The 27,601-nt window shown below is 47.3% G+C and overlaps 1 protein-coding gene across 11 annotated transcripts in view; it reads left to right on the plus strand.

The window, feature by feature from the left end:
• The window catches only part of SEPTIN11 (septin 11), a 92,427-nt gene that overhangs the window by 51,901 nt on the left and 12,925 nt on the right, over positions 1-27,601 (plus strand). For all 11 annotated transcript variants that reach the window (XR_014775144.1, XM_084760179.1, XM_084760182.1 and 8 more), the window contains exons 3-7: positions 5,968-6,163; positions 13,043-13,229; positions 15,202-15,363; positions 19,573-19,669; positions 20,434-20,602. Coding sequence is in view for 10 of the 11 variants with exons in the window: in XM_084760179.1 (XP_084616305.1) it covers positions 5,968-6,163; positions 13,043-13,229; positions 15,202-15,363; positions 19,573-19,669; positions 20,434-20,602 (811 nt within the window). In the remaining variant the exon portion in view is untranslated. The remainder of the gene's footprint in view (positions 1-5,967; positions 6,164-13,042; positions 13,230-15,201; positions 15,364-19,572; positions 19,670-20,433; positions 20,603-27,601) is intronic.

Consider the following 27,601-nt stretch of genomic DNA (forward strand, 5'->3'; position numbering starts at 1 on the left):
AGATGAGACCCCGAGTTACTGGCTCCCTACTGCATCAGCACCCCCAACGCCCTTCCCCACCTCCAACTGCACTTTCCTTTAAATATAGCCTTGCATTTTATGCAGGAGACATTTTAGCAAACATTCTTCCGTTCTCATTCAACCTTTTGTCACCAGTTTAGATTTTGTTTTTAAAAAAGATTTATTTATTTATTATTTATATAGTATTCTGGCTGCGTGTACACCTGCATGCCAGAAGAGGGCACCAGATCTCACTGTAGATGGTTATGAGGCACCATGTGGTTGTTGGGAACTGAACTCAGGACCTCTGGAAGAGCAGCCAGTGCTCCTATCCTGTGAGCCGTCTCTCCAGCCCTAGTTTAGGTTTTTATAACTGTCATTCATTCTCCCAAACGATGCTGATCCTCTCAGAGGTTCCAGCCACACCATCTGGCTAAGTGTCGCTTGCTATGAACATACAAAGGTGAGTGAGATGCTGTCCCATCCCTGCCTGAAGAGAAGCCGGTTCAAAAGAAGAATCAGTCAGTAATATATTTTGAAAGTGGATTTAAAAAAAAAAAAAAGGCTAGGCTGGGTATGGTGGTCACATGCCTTTAATCCCAGCACTTGGGAGGCAGAGGCAGGTGGATCGTTGTGAGTTCGAGGCCAGCCTGGTCTACAAAGCAAATCCAGGACAGCCGAGGCTACACAGAGAGACCCTGTCTCAAAAAAACAAAACAAAAAAATAGAAATAAAAAAACCTCTAACATCATTGTTTCGAGGGCATGAGAGGAGAGGAATAGAGCACACACAAGTTTACAGTTGCTTCAACCAAGTCTACGGTGTCAGAATACATCAGATCTGATACATCTTGGTCGCCCCCCCCCTTCCCCAGGAAAGGCCCTGTAACAGCTCATAAGATAAAAACAAGTGAAGACAAAGCTGACTCCAGAAAATAAGGGGAAGCCCAGGTTAGAATCAGAGCTCAAGGCCTATCGCCAGGCTCGTCTGCAACAGTTACACGCCCAACACAAGTTAAATGTGTAATGTGTGACAGATTTATTAAGTACAAGCAGAAATAATTGCTTCAGACAAAAAAACACCTAAAATTTTTTCGTATGGATTTTTCAGAAAATGTATGTTTTGGTCAGGGTTTGGGAGCATTCCAGAAGTACTGCAGCTCTGGCTGCTCTATTTATTTATTTTCTTTTTATTGGCTTTATTATTTTTCCATATACATTTATATTGTTACACCTATATAAAGTAGAACATTCAGGAATTACATTCATGTTACATTCATAGTGTTTTGGCTGTTTGTATTTGGCAACCCTGAAGAAAACAACTTTCTTATCTTGGTAAGTCTAAAAATCTGAATATAACTCAATATCTATCATATCTTATCTCTATCAACTTAAAACGTCTATCTAGACCTAAAGACATCTTAATCCCTAAACAACTAAGTTTAATTGTGAAACTCAACTCTTTGGTCTTCAACCCAATCAGAGACTTGAGAAGGAGTAAAATTAATTACCTGAGTAAACTGGAAGTTTGGCTTCCTAATTTAATAATAATTTTTTTAAAATGACAGAGACAGTTTGCTGCCTGAACAGTCACCTATAACTCTCTAAAATGTGGGAGCATCTTCTTCAGCGTTCTGGCCCAATATGTCTGACAGACATATTCATGAGGCAGGAACTACTGAGGACTTGCTTACCCTGTCTTGGCAGAGTTTGGCCATCAACTCTGCCTGTATCCAAGCTTGCCAAGCTCTGGCTGTTCTTCATGTCCACCCGAGAGCTGGTGGCTGAAGTGAGCCTGTGAGTAAGCGGACGGGTGGGCTACTTCCCTGGGGACCTGGGCGTCATGTTCACCATCATTGGCAGGAGGCACAGAAACTGAAGCAGCAGAGTGCCCCACCAGTGGCTTCAGTTGCTCCTGCAACCGTGGACTCAGGCAGATGAAGGGACAACAGAACAGTGACACATGGAAAAGCTTTCCCTTTGGGGGAATGTCAAGGTATAGACAGAGCCCTGCGAGGTTCTCAACCTGTGGGTTGTGACCCCACTGGGGGTTGCATGTCAGATATCCTGCACGCCATATATATTTACAACCCAAGTCACAGCAGCAAAATTACAGTTATAAAGTAGCAACAAAAATAATTTTGTGGTTGGGGTCACCACAACATGAGGAACTGTATTGAAGTGTGTCAGCATCAGGAACGTAGAGCCCCGCTGGTTTAGACAGAAGATTCAAAAGCCAGTGCATTGAAATTATGCCCGGCATGATGGTGTGGGCCTCCTCAGCCTTACACTTGGGACCCAGAGGCACAAGGTTGCAAGTTTGAGGCTTGCCTGGGGGCTACATGGCTAGTTCAAGACCAGCCAAGGCTATAAAGCAAGACCTTGTCAAACCGACCAACCAAAGGAAAGGGATAGCCAGGTGTGGTGGCATGTGACTTTGGGTCCTAGCGCTCTGGAAGGCAAAGCTCAGTAAACCTCTGTGAGTTCAAGGTCAGTCAGGGCTACACAGCAAGACCCTGTCTCAAAAGTAAAGACAAACAGAGGACAGCCGAAGGTTTGGCACGCAGCTGAGTGATAGGGCCCTTGTGTAGCCTGAACAATGCCCCAGACCTGCAAAAAGACAAAACCCCCTTAGTTCTGTGGCCCCTTTTACTCCCAGCTGCTGTTTTCCCACTGACCGTGTTTGGTGAATCACACCAGCTGCTAGCTGTGCGGCTCATTACAGCTCTTAAAGGCACAGAGCCTAGGCCTAGAAAGCAGAACATGGAAATCCAGAGGAAAGTGGGTTGTTTTTTCCACCACTTGATTCACTCTGCGCCGTAAGCAGGTCCAGAATGCTAATTGTTCGCCATTTCCACCTTAGTGTAAGCAATCACTAAGCATGCCGAGTCTTTTAAAAAGATGATGGTTCCTGATTCCCAGGGGCTTAAGTAATTCTCAGCTGGGAAAAGGAGATAGTAGTTTGAGTCTCAGGTAGCCTAGAATCCTTGCCTTGCAAATGGGAGTTTTTTATTGCTGTCCTTGGGGAAAGATGAGAGAGAAGTGGGTCACTCTCCTGACAACCTTTGTCACAGTGGAAACTTCTGGGGGGGGGGGGGGACACTGCTTGCCTCCTCGACAGTGTCCTGCAATACAGTTTTCTGGGAACCAAATACGCAACACGTGCCCGCAGCAGTGGGGACACTGTCATCCGCAGGCTCCTACTGGACCTCGAGCCTCTCAAGGGGAGGCATCCTCCTCCTTATCCGTGTCCATCACACAGTAATTTTGTTTTGCTCATAGCTCATTTCTGAGGCCATGAATTACGGCTGTGGGTTTGGGAAGGGCTGCTTCCTAAGAAGCGGACTGGCTTATTTTTATACTGCTGTGTGCGCGCTTGTGTGTGTGTGTGTGCGTGTGTGTGCGCATGTGTTACACACACAAATGCATACTCAAAAAGTAAGAGAGCTCAAACGCAGCCTCAGATACTATCCGGCCTGGCGCTTTAGAGCCGGCTGAGATGATGCTCAGGCAATAACTGAGGTGTTTTCATTCACCCTGTCCTCCCTATACATTGTAAGCACTCAAAGACTACCCTTTGTGTGCCAGTATTTTGCCCTCCCCGTCTATCTGTTCTCCCATATTCCCAGCTAACGCTCTGTCTTCACCATGGCTTCCGTGTGCTCACACCCTTCCCTCCCTCCCTCGTCATTTCCATGCGTTTACTCTCTCTATACGCCTTTCCTGTCGCTCAGTCATAGACGTTCTACTTGGATGGGCCTCTGTATGCAGTAGCCTTGTAGCAGCCAGGCCTCTGGTTGCCTGTGGGTCAGAGGTGCAGCTATAGGCTAGTTTGGACTCCCAAGGTCCTGGGAGAGAAGGTGTGGTCTTGCTCATAAGAGGAAAGTGCCTGTGGCCAGCACCTGGAGCTTGCTTCCCATAGTGTTCCCCTTGACTGCAGTCTGATTCATGATTCATACTCAGTTATGTTCTAGACCAGATTCTAGGATATTCGAGAACACCATATCAACCAGTCCATTGTTGTGTTCCTAGAACTCGGCACAGGGCTGGGTTCGTAGTAGGCACTGGAAAAATACTGGCTGGCTGAGGGCTGTTGAGGGAGGAAATTCTATGATTTTAGATCTATCGGGACACGATGGGAAAGGTTAAAGGGTGAGGAAAATGTAGTTGAACAACCTTTTATTCGAAGAAAGGAATCAATGCCCAATCACTCCTTTGTCCACCTAGTGAGAGAGTCGCCTTAAGGGTCTGTCGGCGCCGCACCGTCCAGCGGAAATAAGACACCAACAACCAGACTTCTTCTCGAGATCTTTACTCAGGATTAAGCTCAGTGAGAATGGCCCCGAAGAAGAGAAGGGCCAAACTTAAGTACAACTCAAGGGCCAATCAGCTCATGCCAGGTGTCACCTCCTCATAGGTCCGCGTCAGAGCAGGACTGCTCGTCATCAGATCACCTGTTACCCTTGCACAGCCTTTTGTCATATAAGGACTTGTTTATTTTAGAGAGCGCTCGCCGTCGGGATGGCGGAAACCTGCGCCTTGTTAAGGCACGGCACCTCGCAGCTCTCCACAAGGTTCTAGGATCTCTCCTGTCCCTTGGGCCACGTGGACAGTGATTGCTGCTTTCCTCCAGATGAAGGATGGATGCCCAGGATGGCTCTCAGGGCGGGGCTTTGCTGAAGGGGGCTGATGGATGTTGACACATGTAATTGAGTCTAAGAGGACATCTTGCTGATTACATTTTTAAAAAGCATCCATGGCTAGTGCTACTTGTTGTACCTACCTCCCTTGACCTCCCATGCCTACATTCAGCCTCTTCGCCAGCGACAAGGCTCGGTTCTCTCCGACTCAGCAGATGAGCCGCAGGCATGCGAGACTTTTGCTTGTACTAAACTGAAGACTTAGAATCTTCAGCGCATCCTGCATTGGGCCTCCTTGTTTGATTGACATAGTTGTTTTGGTGACCTTTCTCTGCTTTGTGCATACAAGGAGTCTGTATCTTGACTTGAAATGTCACTATAAATCAATAAAGTCATCGTCACTTCAAGTCATGTTTAAAATGTCATCACAATTGTGACCGTGAAATTCATGAACTAATAAGTGTTTATTATCTTGACTTCAGCTCAGCAGAGGAGAGGGAGAGGGAGGGAGGGAGGGAATGAGGGAGGGAGGGATGTTACCCAGCCATAGCTGTAACAGAGAGTCAGGATTAATGGGAAGTCCAGGACCATATAAACCAGGTTAAAACCATGCCTCCACCACTTTACATTGTGACTTTAAGCAAGATGCTTAGGAGCCTCAGCTCTGTCTGCCAAGTGTAGTAACTACAGTGCCTGGGTGATGAGGGACCAGGGAGTATGTGAAACCTCCCATCCTGGGGCGGGCACAAAGTAAGCACTTAGCAGCGTTAGTGGTTATTTTTACCAAAAAGTTGCTTTAAAATATATAAATTTTTTTAACATTAAATCCACTAATGTATTTTTCTTTAAGAAATATACTTTACAGGACAATTTTTGGGGAAAAAAAGAGATAGTGTTTATCTTTGTGGTATACAAAGTAGCTATAGGCAGATTCACGGGTACTAATATCTAAGGGTTAAAAATGTTTTGTTTTGTTTTTTCCATACTAGGGAACGAATCCAGGGCCTCTGTGTGCCAGGCAGATGTTCTGCCACGGAGCTGTATCTCCAGCTATTTGGTTTTACTTTTTATTTTGAGACAGTCTCACTAAGTTGTTCAATGTGTAACCCTCCTGCGGCAGGGTCACCCTACTACACCATCAGGCCTGGCTATTAGAAAATATCCTGATCTGGAAGTTCAGGGCCCCTTCTACTGAATAGTTTATGGGTTTAGAGGCTTTTCGAAGGAAGTATTCCTCTAGGGCATCCAGAATGGTGGAATTTCTGGCCATATTACCTTCACCACCTTTTAACCCAGTTTTGATTTTCTTTCCTCTTGTGGTTATATAGGTGAGACAGGTATTGGCAAATCCACGCTGATGGACACTCTATTCAACACCAAATTTGAAAGTGACCCAGCAACTCACAACGAGCCAGGTGTCCGGTTAAAAGCCAGAAGTTACGAACTACAGGAAAGCAATGTACGGCTGAAGCTAACCATCGTCGACACGGTGGGATTTGGAGACCAGATTAATAAAGATGACAGGTATGTCTTAACAGCATTGACGCTATGGAAATGAGTTAGGATATTGGAGGCTTTACCTCAGTGAGGCTTCATCCCAGGTAAATTCAAAGGCCTAGAAGACTCCGGGCTCAGAATTACCAAATAGTGTGTGGGAACAGCAACTAGGAGGGTTAGTTGAGCTGAATGAGGAATTTAGCTACACAGAAAGATTACCTAATTAGGTAATTTGTGCTACAAAATCCTGTGTATGCATGGGAAAATAACTCTTAATTAAGAAGCGAAATGTTTTAAATCGTTTGGGCCCAGTGGTTTTTGTGTGGAGGTTGCTCGTTACCAGTGGTTTCTTGTAGACTCATAAAAGCTGGCTCTGATTCATCGCATGACTCTATAGTGTAAAATACTGCAGTGAGTTCTTAGTTTGTAAGACACATAGCCCGTTTATAAAGCCACAGAAATGCGAGTCTTCGCTGTGAGCGCCTGGTCGCCTCTGCCTCAGGGGAGCTGTTATTCCTCACAACCTGCCAGGCTGTAATGTGCATGCTAACTCCGCTCTCAGGATTGCACCCTCACTCCTCTCGGGGTCAGTGAACCTGCTCTTCAATCTTAACTTCAGATGTCTTGACTATTTAAAATACTTCATTTGTTCTCCATCTGTTATCTGAACCTCCGATCCATAACCCCTGCCTTAGTTTCCTGGTAGTTTAAAGGGAATGGGTTTCTTTACAGTTTGGACAAACCAAGAGGAGAAAGAAAACCAAATGTCTACCCCGAGGCCAAGGCTGGATCATGTAGATTTCATGGTCCTTCTGTGGGTGGCGGGCAGACATGGGGACTGAACCCCAGGATGCCTCTCTCGGCTCCATCACTAGCAGGCTGCCTGCATTCTCGGTATGGAGGCCTGCTAGACTACAAAAAGAGATTTAAGAAGGTTAAAACCATCTCAGACCCAAAGATGATCCTGGAGACATTTTTGGATACTGACAACATTATAAGACTGCCTCGTCCCTTACAGTGATTAATATGTGCAAATAAGTTGAGGGACGTTTTGTTTGTAAATAGTATCAGTTTTCAGAAATCCTTTCCTCAAAATGGGGTGTGTGTGTGTGTGTGTGTGTGTGTGTGTGTGTTTCTGAAAGTGTATTCTGTAAAGAGGAGTTTGAAACCTTTTTATGTAGGAATGTGTGTCATCTAGAAATGTTTTAGCGTAGCTGATAGAAATGAGTCCTATAGTTTCATGGCAGGAATATGTATTCCATTCTTAACTGAGCACTGAGGTCTTTTTTATGTGCAGGGTACGTTAAGCACTCTACCTTAGATGTCGTCCCATGGTAACACAGGCAACGGTTACTTTAGTGAAAAGGACTTGATTTGCATACGATCAAAGTGGGGCCATCTGTACCACTCTGGGGAAGGGACTACTAAGCTCTGACCCTCTTCTGACCCTCAATGCCAGGGTGTGATGGCGAGGTGGCAGCTGAAGGCCATTTTAATGCCAAATGGAACAAACACGAAAACGTTGGGGACCAGGAGGAGGGCACAGGTACATCGTGGGAGCTGGAGAGAGGACCACGCACAGAACAGAGCTTGTCTGTCAGCTCTCTGCTGGATAGATTTCTTCTGGGAGTTAGGGAATTTCATGTTGATGCATTCCCTGGCTGGATTCTTGGCTTCCCACAGGACTGAGAACTGGCCTTTCTCTAGCATCTGGCCGCAGCTTGCACTTACGACCTCGCCACTGCCCTGTTTTGCTCACCCCTAGCTGAGAGGGCCTCTCAGTTTGGTAGGTTTTCACTGGCCAAGCAACAAGCTGCAAAATAGCAAAGCTAGCACAGCGCAGATGCTCACGTCTGCATCTGGAGTCCTCTTTAAGACGTGATCTGACTCATTTGGGTCAAATAATAGTTTCCAAGGCGACACTCGAGAGAGAGGAAGTGTGATATTAACCTAACCTAGATACCAAATATTTTTTCTTCTTCTTTAGAATTTCTCGACAACTCTTGCATAACCTCTTTGAATGGCTTGGGAGCTCTAGACCTGTGCCTCAAAAGCCACTGCTGCCAGTTGACTGTACAATTAGGTGATTTAGCTAAAAATAGGTGCTGCACAGTCTGTTTCCATCAGTATATTGAAGGTAGGATATGCATTTTTGCATCAGAGTGTAGCCATATAAGAAGGGATGTGTAACCTTTCTGAAAGCCAGGATTATCTTTTTTCCATTAGGCAAGCTTTTCTACTATAGATTCAGGACATCAAGAATGTCCCCCTGTGTTTATAGACTTGGGACACGTCGGCATTCTTGATACGTTATCTGCTTCTGACTTGGCTCTCTAGAAGGAGGCAGGAAGAGGGGTCTGGGAGAGCTTCCTGTTATGTTTAAGCTCTGGTTAAGAGCTTCCTTGTCTGACTTTCTGTATTCATGGATGAGGGAAAGTGGTCTGGAGAGGCAAGGACCAGCGAAGTCTTGCCGCCTAACCAGAACCAGAATAGTTTGCCCGCCTTTGGGAAGGGCCATGAGCTCTTTGGTAACCAGCCTTATAGTCCACTCCACCGAGAGAACCCTGGGTTCTCCCACAGTTATACAACAGCAGTAAAGTGCAGTGTTTGACTTCTCCGCTTCCTGGCAGAGGAGTTCAGAGGTCAGGAGAATGGTGTTTGGTGAACAGTGAGCAAGAGAAGAGGAAAAGCACACTGACACTTTAATCCTGGAAAATGGAGTCAGTGTCCAAGTAATACCATTGGCTACTGTGCAGGAATAATCCTGGAGGAAAACCACACCAAATAGCTTTTCCCTGAAATTTGAGGTCAAACCCATTTCACTTCACTGCATTTTTTTGTTTTGTTTTGTTTTTTGTTTTTTGGTTTTTCGAGACAGGGTCTCTCTGTGTTAGCCTTGGCTGTCCTGGACTCGCTTTGTAGACCAGGCTGGCCTTGAGCTCACGGTGATCCGCCTGCCTCTGCCTCCCAAGTGCTGGGAATAAAGGCGAGCGCCACCAAGCTGGGCTTCACTGCATTTTTTTTTTTAATGGCTAGAAGTATATGAATAAAGGTGCAGTGATCAGGAATGCTCCCCTTAGAAGCAAACTGTTAAATAAAGCTTAGCAACTGCTTTGTTCTCCCCCACCTCCTGCAAGTCAGGGAGGGTTGAATCGCCACCCAGCATAAACAGGTGAACTTTCTTAGCAATGGAAATTAACAAAAAGTTCTGACTGTGAATGCGGAAGTGAAAGCCATCGAGGGGCAGTGGGACTTGTTTCAAGGATACTGAGGCCAAAGCAGCTGGCCGACTGGTTTCCCCACAGGAAGATGTTTCATTGTTTCATTCCCATAATGAAACTTTAGCCTAAGGAAGCAGTTCTCCAAGAGTACAAGTCTTTTGTTTGTTTATAATGATGTCATTTCCTCTCTCCTTTTCTTCTTTTAGGTCCTTTTTCTTCCTCTTCCTCCTCCTCCTCATCTTTACTTTAAAAACAAAACAAAACAAAACAAACCTCATACCACTTTCCTTTTAGCGATTGGATGTTTACTTGGCTAGTGATGTTGGTGGGGGATAGTTAACATTTTTCATGCACTAGGCCTTCAGGGATGCTGGATGGATGGAGGAGGTTTTATTCTTGGCTGTGAAGGGGAGGGGATCTCCATGTAGAACTCCAGGGTCCTGGCACCCACAGCCCGAAGATGACAAGGCGGGAAGGAAGGGCTCCTAAGGAGCACAGGAGATCAGTTGGAAATACTCCATAGGCAGTTGAGTGTGTGGATCTGACACTCAGCGGGAAGACTGGGTGGGGCTGGAGGTGGAGACCTGATACTTGACATGGAAGAGATGGGAAAGGAAACTCAGAGGAACTGTGGTTTCCCAGGGAGACCACAGAGGCAGCAAAGGAGGCGTAGGGTGCAAAGAGAAGAGAGGACTCAAAAACCCAGCTCTGAAAGGATCCTGTCCCCCTCCCACCTCTCTGCCCTCCCTCTGCCCTCCCTCCCCATCACCCCCTCCTCCCCAGCATGGAGGCTCATCAAGACAAGAGGCAAGAAGGAAAACCAGAAACAAGCTTGGGCTGCTCCTGAGGCAGGGACAGCGCTGACTCAGAAACAAGACGACAAGGACACACTGGGAGTGGCTTTTTCTCCCCATGGGATGAGAGGTTGCCAGGGAGAGCCTAAACCCCCAATCCGCCACAGTGTCAGCCCCAAGACATGATGGGTGGGCCTCCTCGGACCACCCTCTCCCCCACAGGATGGGGCTCAGCACTAGGGAAGTGGGTACTGAAGAGGGTGTGGAGTCCTTGTGTCTCTCACTCCCTCCTTTAAAAACAAAAAAAAAATTCCAGCCACTTTCCTTATGTTTACTGCATCCTGTGTTTATGATACTATGAACTAAAATATCCCTACTGTGCACACACTTTACATCCACTAGTTCATTCTCTGTTCACTGTAGTTCTCTGATTTAAAAAAAAAAAAAAGCAAAATGGTATTTTATTTTATTTCATTTTACCTTTTTTAAAAGACAAGGTCTCTTGTAGCCCAGGCTTGTCTGGAACGTGTTGTGTAGCTGAGGCTGGTCTTGAACTTTTGATCTTCCTCCTTCTACCTTCTAGTGCTGGGATTGCAAGTGTGTAGCAGGCTCTATTCAAGGTATTATTTTTGCACCTGCTTTATTTTATGGGGAAAGTGAAGGCCATGGAGCTAGTGGCTTAGTGACAGGGATGCTTGCTTTTGGTCTCAGGCACTTTGGCCTGAATCCATGATTCTCTTACCCAACTATCTCAAAATAACAGCTATGAATATTGTTATGTAATTTGTGCCTATATTTCAAAATTGGGAAACAGGAGAATCTTGGCAATCGCTGTCTTTTGCATTAGAATTTTACAATTCTAGTTTTAATTGCTGAGACATATTCTACCTTTTTTTTTTTTTAAACCTGTAGAGACTTTACATTCTGCCAGTGATTTATGATCACAGCATCAAAGAAGGAAGCCAGTGAGCCCTGCTTAGTAGCTGGGTGTAGGGACGCATGCACATGGTCCCCGCACTTGGGAGGCTGAGGCAGGAATGCCACACATTTGAGCAGAGGCTAGCCTAGGCTGTATAGCAAGTTCAAGGCTGGCTACAGATCAAGACTCTGCCTCAAAATACCTAAGCAAGGGGCTGGGGCAATACTCATTCAGTATTAAAACACATATCAATGCCAGGCGAGGTGGCACACACCTTAATCCCAGCACTCCGGAGGCAGAGGCAGGTGGATGTCTGTGAGTTCGAAGCCAGCCTGGTCTACAAAGCGAGTCCAGGACAGCCCAGGCTACACAGAGAAACACTGTCTTGAAAAACCAACTAACCAACCAACCAAACAAACAAAAAACACTTATCAAAAAGCGAGGTGTGGTGGTACAAGCCTCTAATTCCAGCTGTGGGGAGGCAGAGAGTGGGGGATCCCTAGGCCTCAGTGGCCAGCTAACCCAGTCTCCTCAGTAAGTCTCAAACCACTAAGAGACCCTGTCTCAAGACTCCTGAGGGACAGTGCCTGCGGTTGACCTCTAGCTTCCATGCACACAGACACCCACAGTGCTGCCGCCCCTGCCCCCCCCCCCCCCCCCAGCAGAACAAAAGCTTCTTCTCAGTCGTGTTGTCTGCCACCCTCCTTAGGACGCCTGCTGCCATCCTTATTGTTAGGATTTGTAGAACCCCGATGGGGCTTTCAGTTAATTTATGAGTCTGGATTACAGCTGTTCAAAAACTTTTGTTTTCTTACAGCTGAATTGGTCACCAGAGAGTAAGTTTGGAGAGAGAAGCAACGCCTTGTGTTTCTAATAGATCTGTCTCTTTGCTGCTAAAATGGAGTCCCTCTAATTGGTTCCCATGGAGACCGAAAGGGTTAATGGATTTCCCCACAGTAATCAACACACTGCTTACTTCCTGGAGAATGTGTCTCTGATAGCACTGTTAATGAATCTCACACCCATTTAATAGAATCATGCATAGTTATGGAAAGCAGAGTTAACTCTGGCTGGGTGAAGAAGAGGAGGACATGAGGTTTGTGATCAAAGGACAACATTTCTAATATTGGGAAGAGTCCTTTTTTTTAAAGAGTTATTTATTATTATGTAGACAGTACTCTCTGCCTGCATGTATACCCACAGGCCAGAAGAGGGCACCCGATCACATTATAGATGGTCATGTGGTGGCTGGGACTTGAACTCAGGACCTCTGGAGGAGCAATCAATGCCCTTAACCTCTGAGCCATCTCTCCAGCCCCTGGATAGAGTCTTAAATCATAGTTGCCCAGGTTTTTCAGTGTACAGAGAGTTCAGTCTGCTTACCTCTGGGGGGTGGATGTGCTGAGGACCAGGGAGAGCTCCTGGGGCAATGATGTCCGGTCCATTCTGACACAAGCTGATTTCGTCCGTGCACCATTGCCACGCAGGCATTAGAAGCTGTCAGACCCACTTTACTGATCTCTTAGAGGTTCTAGCTAAAGGACACATGGTAAGCAGAGGCCGGAGGCCAGCGGGGAGTGCCATCTAGGGCTGGTCTAACTGATTATCTGCCACTGGAACAGAGAAGGGGCCAGCGCAGGAGAGGTGAGGAACCTGGGTCCTAGCTCCTAGGGCAGAGTATTGCCTGTAACGGTTAGTGAAAGGCTGTTCACCAACCTGCAAGAGCTTTGAGAATAAAACAGAACTTCAAAATGTGTTTTTAAAATGTTCTTCTGTCTGGGCATGGTGGTACACGTCTTTAATCCCAGCGCTTGGAAGGCAGAGGCAGGCGGATCGCTATGAGTTCAAGGCCAGCCTGGTCTACAACGCAAGTCCAGGATAGCCAAGGCTGCACAGAGAGACCTTGTCTTGAAAAACCAAAAAAAAAAAAAAAATTAAATTAAATTAAATTAAATGTTGTTGTGCATTCCAGCTATAAGCCTATCGTGGAATATATCGACGCCCAGTTTGAGGCATACTTGCAAGAGGAATTGAAAATCAAACGTTCTCTCTTCAACTACCATGACACCCGGATTCACGCCTGCCTTTACTTCATTGCCCCCACGGGACATTCTCTGAAGTCCTTGGACCTGGTCACCATGAAGAAACTGGACAGCAAGGTATGGGATGCACTACATCCACACTCCTTTGCGCCACCGTTTCTCCAAGGCGCAAGTTGTTTTCTGTAATGCCTGAGTGTAGCGGGGTTTTGCTGTTGCTTTCTTTTTCCTTGGATTATAGAGCCTTAGAGTTTGGCCACATGAGATAGGGGCCTAAAAACCTCTTCTGGATGTTAGGCAAGAGAAGACGAAGCCTTCTCTTCGTAGCACACGAAACTACACTTAGTTCCTCAATGGAGACTGAAGTTTAAACGGGACGTTTATTTCCCCTCCTGGATGCTGGCTTTAATGTGGAGTTTAGAGTAGCATCAGGTTTTAGTGTTTTACCTGCCTTTTAGATTTCAGAACTACACGTGTCTCCGTGGAAAGTAAAGTCTACCTTTCATTTTTCAGCCCTGGGCCTGCCATGTTGGTGGCCTCTGCTTTCACAGCTCTTGAAGGAAGAGGCTGTTCAGTGTAATAAAATCTGATGTCCAGTTTTATGATTAATTCAGTTTTCTATTCTGAAATGATACAAAGGGCAACAAGACCACCACCAGCTAAGCCGCGCCACTATCTCCTGGACTCTTACGTCCCCTTTGTACTCAGTGGAGATTCTTACTGGATAGTCAAAGCCCCTAGGGTGTGTTATTGGGTGTACCTCCCCCAAAAAATACTGCTTAAAAGATTCTGTCTCTTTAGAGAGCTAACCTGTCCTCAAGGCTCCTTTCTGCACCAACCAGCTCTTTTGGCTTCCAGCATCCACAGGCGCAGAGCTTTATAGAAAGACACTCTACTGGCCTTAAATCATTGTATTTAACAGTCATGTCATACTCGATTTCTCTGACTACCCTGATCTGTTTGGCCAAGACCCATGACTGGATGTTGTTGTTGGCACCGTCTCAGTCCGGGGTGTATGCGCAAGGCAGTCACCAAGCATAGCAGAGGGCTTTGCCTGTCAGGTTCTGATCAGGCAGTCAGTTTCTTGGCTGTCAGGGATGCTCCCCTTGATGGGAGGGAGCCTGAGCCCACGAGGTTTGAGAGAGTGTGAGCAAAGACTTTTTGTCAGCACTGTCTCTTGTTCTGGTCCGTCAGGGGTTTCTGATTTGGCCCTTGGAGAAGAAAAGCAAAAAATTCAAACCTAGCTGAAAACCTGAAAGGCCGTGAGCTCCTGAGCTGGGTGGAGAGTGTAGTCTAGATTACAGTTACCCAGAGTAGTCCATACTAAAACCTCTATGCCTCTGAGGGACAGGGAGAAAGGTCATCTTAAACGCCTTTAATCCCAGCACTCGGAGGCAGAGGTAGGTAGATCTTTGTGAGTTCGAGGCTAGCCTGGCCTACAGAGTGAGTTCCAGATCTACCAGAGTTATCCAGAGAAATCTTGTCTCAATAAAACAAAACAAAACAACAAATAAAAAACCCAAAAAGAAAGAAAAAAAATGGTTTCAAAAGAATTGACTCTGGGTTTGAAATTTGTAAAAATAGGTATTTTTATTTTATTTATTTATTATTATTATCTTAGTTTTTGGCTTAATACTGAACATCCTCCAGAAATTTTCAGGTCATCAGAAGAAAGGCAATGCCGCATGGAACTGATAATGCCCTGCTTTGACCAGCACTGCATGGCATCCAGAAATCATGCTCCTAGGAGGAGTGGCTGTTTATTCCAAGAGTGGGCTCACTTCTTTGTTGTCACTGTTTGTCACAGCGTAAAAACACTTCCTTTTACTCTGTAAAGTGGAAGGTGGTACAGGAGAGGAAATTACAAAATAAACATCAGCGTGGGATGCAAGGAAGTCATCGTTCAGAGGGGGAGCTGAGATGATTCTGTGTCTGAACTTCACATCTGGAAGGAAGTCAGCTGTCAGCATCAGCATCGCCTGGGTCTCGTGGTGCTGCCCTGCAGCTTGGATTGCATTGCCGAGTCGGTCTCATTGTCTGGGTCTCTTTCTTGCAGTGGGGTTGTGTGAACATGGGCGTGCTTGCTTTGCAGGTAAACATCATTCCAATAATTGCAAAGGCTGACACCATTGCCAAGAACGAGCTGCACAAATTCAAGAGTAAGATCATGAGTGAACTAGTCAGCAACGGGGTGCAGATATACCAGTTCCCCACAGATGAGGAGACCGTGGCCGAGATTAACGCAACAATGAGTGTAAGTCTTCAGTCAAGCGGGGACAGGCGGGAGGCCGTCCAGAAAGCTTGGGTGGTGGCAGCGCTGCAGAGGGGTTGGCAAAGCCTGCACCAAGGCCCAGCTGCCCTGACTCTGGCGCTGCTGCTGCTGCTGCTGCTACTGCTGCTGCTGCTGTGAGTCATTGAAATGACCGGTATCTCAGTTTCCCTCACTGTCAAGTGGGAAAGTTAGGATCATTTTGGCTTTCTGCCCACTCTGATATCCATGGGGAGTCTTCTAGGAATGTGACACAAGAGCAGGACCTTACACAAAGCAGCTCAAAGAACAAGCGCCCTCCTCTGTCAGAGTTGCCAGAAATACGGCTGTTTGCCTCAGAGCTGCCTTCCTCTCCATGCTATTTCACTGTACTTTCCTCAATCTGAAGGTACACCAAAAAGTGAGGGGATGCCATCCACAGCAGAGGGAGGTAGCTATCGGGAGACAAGCGAGCTGCCTGACTGGCCATTTCATTGTTTTCACGACCAGGTCTCCACTTGCCCAAACTGGCCTCAAACTCAAAGTATAGCCAAGGCTGGCTTTTAATTCTTGATCCTCCTGCCTCAGCCTCCTGAGTGCTAGGATTATAGGCATAAATCACCATGCATGGATTGTTTACCTATTTTGGGTATATGGGGGTTTTTGTTTTGTTTTGTGTTGTTGTCGTTGTTTTTTGTTTGTTTGTTTGTTTGTTTTTTAGACAAGCTTTCCCTGTGTAGCCTTGGCTGTCCTGAACTGAATGTGAAGACCAGGCTGGCTACAAACCCACAGAAATCCACCTGCCTGTGCCTCCCTGAGTTCTGGGGTTATAGGCATGCATCACTATGCCCAGCTGTTACAAGTTTTTGTTTTGTTTTGTTTTTTTGTTTTTGTTTTTGTTTTTTTGCACAGTAAATATTCTGCCTGTATATATGCCTGCACGCCAGAAGAGGGCACCAAATCTTATTATGGATAGTTGTGAGCCACCATGTGGTTGTTGGGAATTGAACTCAGGACCTTTGGAAGAACAGGCAGTGCTCTTAACCTCTGAGCCATCTCTCAGCCCATTATAAGTATATTTATTTATTTATTTGTTTGTTTGTTTTTCAAGACAGTGTTTCTCTGTGTTAGCCTTGGCTGTCCTAGACTTGCTTTGTAGACCAGGCTGGCCTCAAACTCACAGCGATCCACCTCCCAAGTGCTGGGATGAAAGGCGTGTGCCACTACACCTGGCTGTATTTTTAAAATTAATCTTTACAAAATAATGGTTTTCAAAAGTATATGTCATTGGACTTTGCTCATTATCCCCCTACTTGTGGGGCACCAAGGAAGCCATAAGTGTGTAAGGAGCTATTGATGTCCTGAGGGAATTGGATTGTTTGACACGGGCATGGCACTATTAAAAACCGATGCCTCAGATACACACACACACACACACACACACACACACACACACACACACACACACACACGTGCACGCGCGCCCCTCACCATGAGGCTCAGAGGGACGCCAAAGCCTTTCTCTAGTCTTAGTGTCAGTGTTGACAGCATGTACAAGTCTGAGTATATACCCAGCAATTGAAGAGTTTGTGCAAAAACTAGCCACTGCAGCTTCTTCTATGAGGATACCAAGCTCACCTACAGAAACCCTCTCCTGGACAGGCTCACCCCTTCCCGTGCAGGACATAAGCAGTGGGCAGAAGAGCCAGGCACTGCGTAGTGGTAGGTGTGTTCCGTCACTGTGCACAGCCTACCTGACCCCACTTTTCTGTGTGTGTGTCTGTGTGTCTGTCCCTTCTTAATTCTCTTGTTGCCCTAGTTAGGACAAAATGCCATGTTGAACATGGTGCCAACTTTGCAGTTTTCTTTCTTCTCTTGCTATAATCTCCTCTTCCTTTTGACCAATTTCTTCCCATTTATAGGGCCCCTGCCACTTTCATGTCACATACACTTATTATTAAATCTAGATGTGGCACTTGACCCTGTCACAGTGAGCAGAAACTTTTTCTAGGTTGTTGTGCCAGAATATTGTCTGGAAAGGTCCCTTTCTCCTTACCACCAGGGAGGAAGTATATTTTGTTTTCAGATTTGAGAATTGAGAAAAGAAAGAATGCATTCTCTTTCCTGTAGTGTGGAGATAGATTAGGAAAAAGTTTTAAAGATTTTATTTTTAGCTGAGGGTGGTTGGCACACACCTTTGATGCCAATCTGGTCTTTATAGCAAATACCAGATGAGCCAAGGCTACGTAGTCATGTCCTGTCTGAAAACAAAACAATTACTTTTATTTTTATTTTTTTTCTGAGACAGGGTTTCCTTGTGTAGCCTTGGCTATCCTGGATTTGCTTTGTAGACCAGGCTGGCCTCTAACTCACAGAGATCTGCCTGCTTCTGCCTCCCGAGTGGTGGGATTAAAAGCGTGCGCCACCACGCCTGGCTACTTTTAATTTTGTGTATGGATGTGTATCTGAATATGAGTATATACACATGAGACCAGAGGCTTTAGATCCGGACTATGGTTATAAGTTGCCTCAAAGAATAAGTGCTGGGAACAGAGCTCTGGTCCTTGGTAAGAGTACCAAACTCATTCGTAACTGCCCGGTCAGAGACCCCTCTACTAGGAAACTCAAATATCTTGTGTATCACCCAAAATGCCCTGTGTGCTGCTGGAGACGTGGATTCTGCCAGATTCTGTGTGGAGGAAGACTTATCCTGAAGACATTCTCTGTCTTCTCAACAGTGGTTAGGCAACCAGAAACAGTAATTCTCAGAGCAGCTCTGAAGATCTCCTGTGTGCTGATAGAAAGCCGCTTTCTCTCCCACGCTCAGGACGTAGTCATAACTACCAGATAACCCAGTGTGGAAGTTTCCGTTGTCTTGGACACCATACCATTTCTGCTCAAGCTGAGCTTGGGCGCAAGGCTCGAGCCAGTATTTTGGGCTGAAGTGTACTTCTGACTTGACATTTGTGTACCGATGGGCCATCTGAAGTAATTCTGGAGCCGGGGGCTCAACTCAGTGGGCAGTCCTCACCTGGCATGTGCGAGGCTTTGGGTCTCTCCTCAGCCCTGCAAAGCCAGGAAGTGAAATAGCCTTATCCAGTGGAAATACAGTGAAAGCTGGGCACAGTACAGTTAGAGCTCACCAGTGTGGGGCTTCTGGGCCAGGCCTTTGGAACCCAGTGTGTCCTTTTAATGACCCCCAACCTCAAGTTAGATGTCATATTCATCAGAAACAACTGATCTGCATGATGTCATGAAATTATAGTCAAGAAGCAGAGCCATGTATTGGTTGTTTCTAACGTGCTTGAGAGCTTTTAAATATGAAGACAGTTACCTATGATAATTTTTCTTAAAATTTCCATTGTCTTCATAAAACTGTTGGTTTTTTATTTTTTGCAAGATTTGATTTGAGTTCAAAGCTAAATGAAATACAAACTCCTACCAACGAATAAATTTAATATTTAATGGGAAGACATTTTGCATTGCTTTCATTTTTAACTTGAACTGTGAGTCAGTGAAAAGCAAATGAAATTTAAAAGTGGGTGTCTTAGCCGGGCGTGGTGGTGCACGCCTTTAGTCCCAGCACTTGGGAGGCAGAGGCAGGTGGATCACTGTGAGTTTGAGGCCAACCTGGTCTTCAAAGTGAGTCCAGGACAGCGAAGGCTACACAGAGAGACCCTGTCTCAAAAAACCAAAAAATAAAAAAAATAAAAGTGGGCATCTTGATGCCACAAGCCATATATATTTTAAATGATTCACTTAGGTTTATTTTATGTGCAGTGCCCACTTAGGCCAGAAGAGGGCACTAGGGTAACTAGAACGAGAGTTACAGATGGCTGTGAACCACCACCATGTGGGTGCTGGGAATTGAACCCAGATCCTCTGGCAGAGCAGCCAGTGCTCTTAACCACTGAGCCATCTCTCCTGTCCTCCACAAGCCAAGTTTTAAGTTTTATGGACACTGTGTCTCAGAGTGTCAGCTCTGGCACCCAGCTCAAACTCAAGTTGCTCCCTAAATCTAGTGTGCATTTGCCTGAGGAGAGTATGCTTCATGAAGGGCATCCCCCTGTAGTCACCCTCTAGCCGTTCTTCAGGTTACCACCTTTCCTCTTGCCTCTGAGGAAAGAGGCCCCTCCCTGGCTGGGAGAGAGATGGGGTCAGGGCTGTGATCGGAGCTGTGGAAGATGACCCTTTACCTCTTCTGTCGCCTGGCAGGTCCATCTCCCGTTTGCAGTGGTTGGCAGCACCGAAGAGGTGAAGATTGGCAACAAAATGGCCAAGGCCAGGCAGTACCCCTGGGGTGTGGTGCAGGGTATGTGTTGTCATGGGAGAGGGACTCTCATGTCGGTGCCTGTGATGAAGAAAAGATGGCCACATTTTCTTCCCTCCTTGAGTTGTGTGGGAAAATGTCAACATGGGGCATGTGGGAGTTCGAGGGGCTGCGTGTGTTGGGCATGTCATCCCACACCCCGCCCCCTGCACGTGCTTAGCCACGTGAGGAAGAAAGAAATGGTCAGCCCCACAGGCTGTCGGGCTCTTTAGGAAATTAGTAAAAACTCCTAAAAGAGGAAAGAGCCCTTCACAGGAGTGTGAACCAGTCGCATCAGCAAAGCGCCAGGAAGCTGAGAGACTGAGGAAGTCTTGTTTCTTCCTCATCTCCGGGAAAGTCGTTTTCCAAGGAAGTTAGTTGTCTCAGCAACCGTCTGGCAATCAGGAAGGACAGTGGCATTTAAACGCTGCCCTGCTGGGTTGGGGCAGCATGGCGAGGGCGTTACGGGTCTGACCTTGGAGCCAGATGTTACAGCCCTGCTGGGCCATCAGCTGCCACCCCAGACCCAGACTTCTGCCTCTGCGGGGTCACAATTTGTGAGGCAGAATGGTTGAAAGGTAAAGGAAAGATTCTTGAAGCCCCTCCCTCCCTCAGCACCCTCTTTCCACGACCCTTAGGAATGCAAGGAGGAGTCAGCAAGGCACCCTCCATGCCTTTGAGACCTGGGGGGGGGGGCCTCAGGAGGGACAGTGACACCTCACTGCTGACGGTCCTTCCTCGCCTTTGTCCCCCCCCCCCCCCCGTAGTGGAGAATGAAAACCACTGTGACTTCGTGAAGCTCAGGGAGATGCTGATCCGAGTGAACATGGAGGACCTGCGAGAGCAGACGCACACTCGTCACTACGAGCTGTACCGTCGCTGCAAGCTGGAGGAGATGGGCTTCAAGGACACCGACCCGGACAGCAAGCCCTTCAGGTAGGAGCGGACACGGCCGACGAGGGGGTGGTGGCTCGGGTAGTGGCCGGGTGACGATCAGTGCTCCGCAGGAAGAAGTGTGGCCCTGAGGCTTTGCGCTACGGTAGCTTGGTGAATGGCGGAAATAAAGGGCAAATCGTGAGGCGCCGCCATAACCGCTTCGCGCCGTCGCCTCAGCTGAGCGATGCGGTGCCTGCTGCCCTGGCTGCCCACAGCTACAGGCGCTAACATTCAAAGCGCCGAAAGTGTGAGCGACCCGCCTGAAGTCCTCGTAGTTAGGGAAAGGAGTTTGGTGTTCTGAACCCTTGCCTCCTTGGCCCCTGCGCCCTGCCTCCTAATTATGTTTGTGGGGTGTAGTGACTGCCCCCACACCCTCCCAGGATGCAGCTGTGGGCTAACATTTGCCCTCTTTCATTTTTGCTGGACAGAGTCAACTTCCTAAGGCTCTTGGCTCTTCAAGTACTCTTTAAAACAAACAAACAAGCAAACAAACAAAAGTAAGCGAGGCACCATTTTGACAGAGGGTAGGAAAGGGGGGGAAAAAGCTTAGAAAATGTATGTATTTCCCACATCACAGATGGGTGGATGTGTAAAGTGTGAAAGGGAGAAAGGGTTAATGTGGCAGGAGAGGGTCGCTCAATGGTTAGAGATTCCCAACACCCATGTGGTGGCTCATGGCTGTCTGTAGCTTCAATTCCAAGGGATGTGACATTCTCTTCTGGCCTCTCTGGGTGCCAGGCACACATGCGGTCCATTGACAAAAGGCCCATACACATAAAGATACAATTTTGAAAACTTAAAAGGACGTAGGCTCAGCGCCCTAGCAATTGCCATTGTGGGATGGTGAGGCTCAGGGTAGGTCGCCACCTCCTGGTAGAGGAAGGGATTGTCTAGTTTGAGCCCAAACTGTTTCCTATTAGGGATCTCAGTGGAGCCAGCATGAGGTTTGCCTGCGCTCTGAGCCTCCTCTGATGAAGCCACAGTGCCTTTGAGCGACCTGTTTCCCCACCATTAGTGGCTATTCCTAGAACACACTCTGAACTCTACAAGCCCTAGAAGTGACTGCCGGCCAAAGAACCTGAGGCCGCCAGTGCTTGAGAGCAGCCCTTTGGTGGAGGCGTTATCTCTTGGGAACACTTTGGAGAAAGGTCAGCCCCACCACACAGTGCAACTGTGCACTCCCGTACACATGTCTGTGTTCGCTGAGAACAGAGGCAAGTCTCACAGAGGCCGGCTAGCCAGGAAGTTAACTTCCAACCAAGTTTGTATCACTTAATCCAAGTCCTGCAGGTTTGGGAAACTATCTTCAACCAGATAGGGCCAGGCTCTGTGAAGGCGAGTGGAGCAAGTCCTCTCTGCACTTACAGTGTATTTACCAGACATAACCCCATAAAATAAAGCCTATCCTGGCTTATTAGGTCTGATGAAAAACATGCCTTTTTTTTTTTTTTTTTTTTTGGTAGCCTTGCCTGTCCTAGACTCACTTTGTAGACCAAGCTGGTCTGGAACTCACAGTGATCCACCTGCCTCTGCCTCCCGGGTGCTGGGATTAAAGGCATGTGCCACCACACCCAGCAAAACATGCTCTTTATACAGAGTATTTGTTACCATGCACAAAAGCAGCCCTTTGGTGGAGGCGTTATCTCTTGGGAACACTTTGGAGAAAGTTCAGCCCCACCACACAGTGCAACTGTGCGCTCCCGTACACATGTCTGTGTTCGCTGAGAACAGAGGCAAGTCTCACAGAGGCTCACGGGCGGACAGTGTGGAGGAACACTGTGCTTCAGGAGCCTGAGTTCGAGTCTTGACTCTGTTCTCACTCATGTCCTTAACTTACCTGGGCCAGATCGGGGAACAGACTAGACTTGGCAAGGGGACTTTCGTTACTGGTTCAGTTTTATCACAGCTATTCAGTTCCGCCCGTCTCCACGGAAAGCAGCTGAGACCATAACAAGTGAATGGGCACATCTGCGTGCCAGCCAGTCAAGCCTCAGTAACAAAGACAGGATGGAGAGGGCAGGACTTGTTTCCTGGGCTGTGATCTCCCAACCCTGGGACCGGGGTCATGGCCTAGACTCCTTGCGTGCCAGGTTGTTAGAGGTGATTTGTTTCTCATTGTGTTAAGAACCATTCCATACACCTGCGTTCTTTTAAGCTCTGGGATGCTGCTCTTGCCCACTACCACTAGGAAGGGCTTGGTGGCCTGTCCGCCTTTCATCAAAAAGACCAGCCCCTTCACCAAGATGGCCAGGGCTGCCTTCCTGCCATCAAGCCCCCCCCTGCGGGCTCTGTCGCTGGCATTTTTTATGGAGGCAGCTCCTACAAGCCTTGGGAAAGGGTCTGCCTGGAGGATGTGCGGTGGGGTAGGTCCAGTAGGGTTCAGTCAGCCTGCCACTCAGGGCGCCTCATCTTCCGGGCTTCAGAACTGGCGAGGACACTCACGCCGTGGACATGTCCCCTCTTCCCATTTAGTTCCATTCCTACAGGCCTTACATTTATTTCTTCTTAGATGTTGAAATGGGAAAATATTTATACCTATACGTTATTACCAAAGCCTGTACTTTTTTTTTTCCCCCAAAGAAAAAAATAGAGCTTTTAAAAGTAAATTCATGGCTGGGCGCATTCCTTTAATCCCAGTACTTGGGAGGCAGAGGTAGGCGGATCAAGGCCAGCCTGATCTACAGAGCAAGCTCCAGGACAGCCAGGACTGTTACACAGAGAGACCCTACCTCAAAAAATTATTATTATTATTATTATTATTATTATTATTATTATTATTATTATTATTATTTTGGTTTTCCGAGACAAGGTCTCTCTGTGTTCTGTGTTAGTTGTTGTTGTTATTATTATTATTATTATTTAATTAAAACTATTAATTCCATTACCTCAGTAACTAGGATAGAGGTTTCCATTTAATGGAGATGGTTCCTCTTTGTACAGTCCCTTGCTCACTTAGATGTCCCTCTTGCTGTGGGAAGAATCACCACAGGAACCTGATGCTGGTACAGGGTGACATGAGTGTGACACCCTTTCTTGGAAACACTGCTTTAGGAGCTCAGTCTCTATCCTTGGGGGAGTATTGGGCCTGCAGAAGTCCCTGTGCCCTTGGGATGGCACTGAAGGGTGAGAGGAGGTGGGTGACCCTGTAGCAAGGGGAGCAGAGCTAAAGATAGGCAGAAGCCACAGCTGACCTACGACAGCACCATTCCTGGATGGTCTGGTTCTCCCCTCTTCAAATGTCAATGTTTTCACCACACTTCAAGTGCCCAGTAACTGGCCAACGTCACACCAGGGTCTTGGCAGGCTCTTTTCTCTAAACATGGTCTCACTGTGTAATCCTAACTGGCCTGTAACTTGCCATATAGACCAGGCTGGGCTTGAACTCACAGAGATTCACCTTCCCCTGCCTTCCCCGGGCTAGGATTAAAGGTGTGCGCTACCAGGTCTGGCCTTTTCAGGCTTTTTTCATTCAGGTAAATTGAGATGCTTCTGTTGGATTGGTCTCCAGCCGTTTTTTACTAGGAAAACAAAAACAAAAACAAAAATAAAGAAACAAACAGAAAGAGAACAACAGCACAATCAGAGCTGTCACACTGTCTTTGTTTAGTAATTCAGTGTTGATTCTTTCACAGCAAATCATCCACTGAAGTTAAAACCTTAAAGGCCGGGCATAGTGGCGCGCATCTTTAATCCCAGCACTCGGGAGGCAGAGGCAGGAGGATTGCTGTGAGTTTGAGGCCAGCCTGGTCTACAAAGCGAGTCCAGGACAGCCAAGGCTACACAGAGAAACCCTGTCTCAGGGGTGGGGGGGTGGGGGGAGGAGCACTCATTGAAGCTAAAACCTTAAACTAATTACTACTAGCTTTCATTAGCTCAGACACTCAAGATGAAAATACTCCCAGATGTGCTTGGGAATTCCCCTCCCCGGGTGAACTTGGCGTGACTTAGAGCAGCGTGAGTGAAGGGCTGAACACTATTTCAAATTCTTTAAGCAGAGGTCTCCTACAAGGCAGTACAGTGAAGTTAGTCCTCTCTCTAAGCATGCTATGGCCTTCCAATGTGTATGTATCGGAGCCACCGAGTCTAGTAGTAGAAGCCGTGGCGAGCCAGTGGGAGACCACACAGTAGGGCTGCATGGGGCCAGGCAGCACTTGACTACCAGAGCTTGCCTGTGACCCTGGAACTGTCCTTGACCCCACCTAGAGTTAGACGGCTGCCTTTCTTGTCCTCTAGAAGGTTACCTGGGTACCTGGGCACCAGCCACTCTTTCCTGTGCCCACCTTTCCCATTTGCGTGTGTGTGTGTGTGTGTGTGTGTGTGTGTGTGTGTGTGTGTGTGTGTGTATGTGTGTGTCTGTAGCATTGGGACTCAGTTCCACCAGCCAGGGCACCTATTTCTTCTCTGGACCAAGGTCTCTGTCCCCCTCTGCCCCCTCCTCTCCTCTTTCTGGCTGGATATTAGGATAAGTTAGAGGGACAAAGGTTACCATGGAGACTAGTCATTGCATCTCTGAGCTTTTTCCTGAGACACCGTTGCCCTTTATGATATACCCCCTGTCCAAATTGTTCACCCCTCCTATCTAAGTAGCATCTTCTCTCTGACTCACAGAAAATGTTTGAGGACCACCCTTCTCTCTGGACTCAGAAAGCCCCCGGCCTATTTTTAGGAGTGCACAGGCCTTGGCTCACCAGCCAAGTGGAAAGTGGGCGGGGCACCCATCTCACTGAATGGCCTAGGTTCAATCCTTGACATCCTCGTAGTGCAGCCGAAGCAAGCGACTGCTAGTGATGTTATTTTTATATGACAGTGTTGTTTCTCTTAGTTTCTCTCTCTCTCTCTCTATATATATATAGATAGATAGATAGATATAGATATAGATATAGTTTGTTTGTTTGTTTAGGTTTGTTAAGACAGTTTCTCTGTGTAAAAGTCCTGGCTGCCCTGGACTCAGTTTTGTAGACCAGGCCGGCCTCGAACTCACAGAGATCCACCTGCCTCTGCCTCCCAAGTGCTGGGATTAAAGGCGTACGCCACCATGCCCGGCTTTAGTTTCTCTCTTAACTTGGCTATCACACAAACAATTGAGACTTACAATACAAGGCTCCACAGCGCAATCTGAGCAGTTTAAGCCTGTTCTTAACCCTCTATGCTACCCTGTCCTGCTCCCAGCAAACATCCCAGCCATACTTGTACTTGTTGCTTTCATCGGCTCCAGCTCCTTCCTCTTGATCTTCCTTGGACCTCTACCCATGGCTCAATCCTCGCTTTCTCCCCTAACTCCTCCTCCCCTGGCTGGCAGGAAGTCCAGCCCTATTCTCTCCCCCGCGCATCGATTGGCTGTAAGCTGCCTTATTGACATAACTGGGGAGCAATGGGGAGCCAGGTTTACACAGTGACCTTATGCCTACAGGCTACCACCGTGTCCACATCCCTCCATCTGTAAGACGAGGAATGGAAGATATTTATTCTGTTGCCTTATTATAAGGATTAATGCATGCGTGTGTATAAAGCCTTCATAAGTCCTGGTAGGAATGATCAGACCCCCGCATGCCTTCCATCATGTTCCCGGAGAGTCAGACAGGGAGAAAATCATTCTGTATGAACCTCTAAGATTGAGGATGAGGTCAGGTGTCTACATTACTACCCTTGTATATACCTGTAATCACTACATTTGTATTCTTTCCTTGATGCCAGCAAAGAAGACCTTGCCCTAAGGGTTGCTGAAAGGAAAGGTAGATCCCTGAGACCAGCTGAAAACCTTGTGAAATAGTCACAGTGTCTCACTCAGCAAAGGCAGTCAGTGGTTGCCGCTGGAAACTGCCAAGGATGCTGTTACTGTAGTGCCCATGAGTGGGGAAAGGCAACTTCTCCTGAGCTGGTAGGGTCCATGCCCGGAGACATCCATTGGAGGGTTATGGTGTTTCCGGTTCATGGCTCAGTAGGCAGCGGTGTGTGGGGAGTATGATTCTGTGTTATTCCTAAGTGACTTACAGCAGTTTTGAGTCTCTGGGTTTAGGCTTTGGGCATTTGTCTCATCAGCTGCTATGATCGTTTCCTATGTTAGCATCCGAAAGCTGGTTCGTATCCTAGGATACAGCGATACAACTCAGCGGCGTTGGCTGAACCCATTTTCATCCTTTGTCCCAGGATGGCAGCATTTAACAGACTCAAGGCTGGGGCTAGTCTTGCCTGGGGCCAGTGTGGCCCTCCGGCTTTGTCTAGGACCGAGGCATTCCAAGTTTGGATTGAACTTTCCACATACAAAACACTTTGCCGTGTGATCCAGTGTCCACTGTTTAGGCAGAATGCTGGCTCCTCTTATCTGTAGTACACTCAGCTATTTTCTTACCCACGCCTCTTAAACCTGGTCTTGTAACACTGGTTAAAGCCTATGATTGGCTGGGTGTGGTGTCTTTCATCCCAGCAGTCAGGACGCAGAGGCAGGCGGATGGACCTCTTGAGTTCAAGGCCAACCTAGCCTATAGAGTGAGTTGTTTCAAGACATCCAGGGCTACACAGAGAAACCCAATCTCGAAAAACCAAGACCAAAACAAAACAAGAAACCCACAACTGGGTCATGATCCACAGTTTAAGAATAGGTTCAGATTCTAAGGCCCGCATAAGGCTGCGCTTGTACAGGATGTGGCCGGGGCATTCTGAAAACTCTCCTCACGTGAAGCGGGTTCTTGTCTGAATTACTTCAGAGTCCATGCCCAGCCAGCTCGAGGAGCTCCAAGGTAATACATAGCAGGTATGGATACTCCCGGGCACCCTTAGGGGCCACGCACAGAATCAAGGTTCTTTTTTACTGAAGAAAAGCATCGGTCATCAACCTGGTTGCAGGTCATCACCTGGAAGTCATTCCAAAGCAGATGGCTTGGCTGTGGCCAGTTGTTCAGAACCAGCATCCTCAGGAGTAGAGCTAGATGTGTATCAGTATTCAGAAACTGCACTAAGATGTGGCCCTGGGGTGCTGCCAGGGTGAGGACCACTGTGCAT

This window comes from Acomys minous (assembly GCF_964271855.1).
Source record: "Acomys minous genome assembly, chromosome: 15".
Taxonomy (NCBI): Eukaryota; Metazoa; Chordata; class Mammalia; order Rodentia; family Muridae; genus Acomys; species Acomys minous.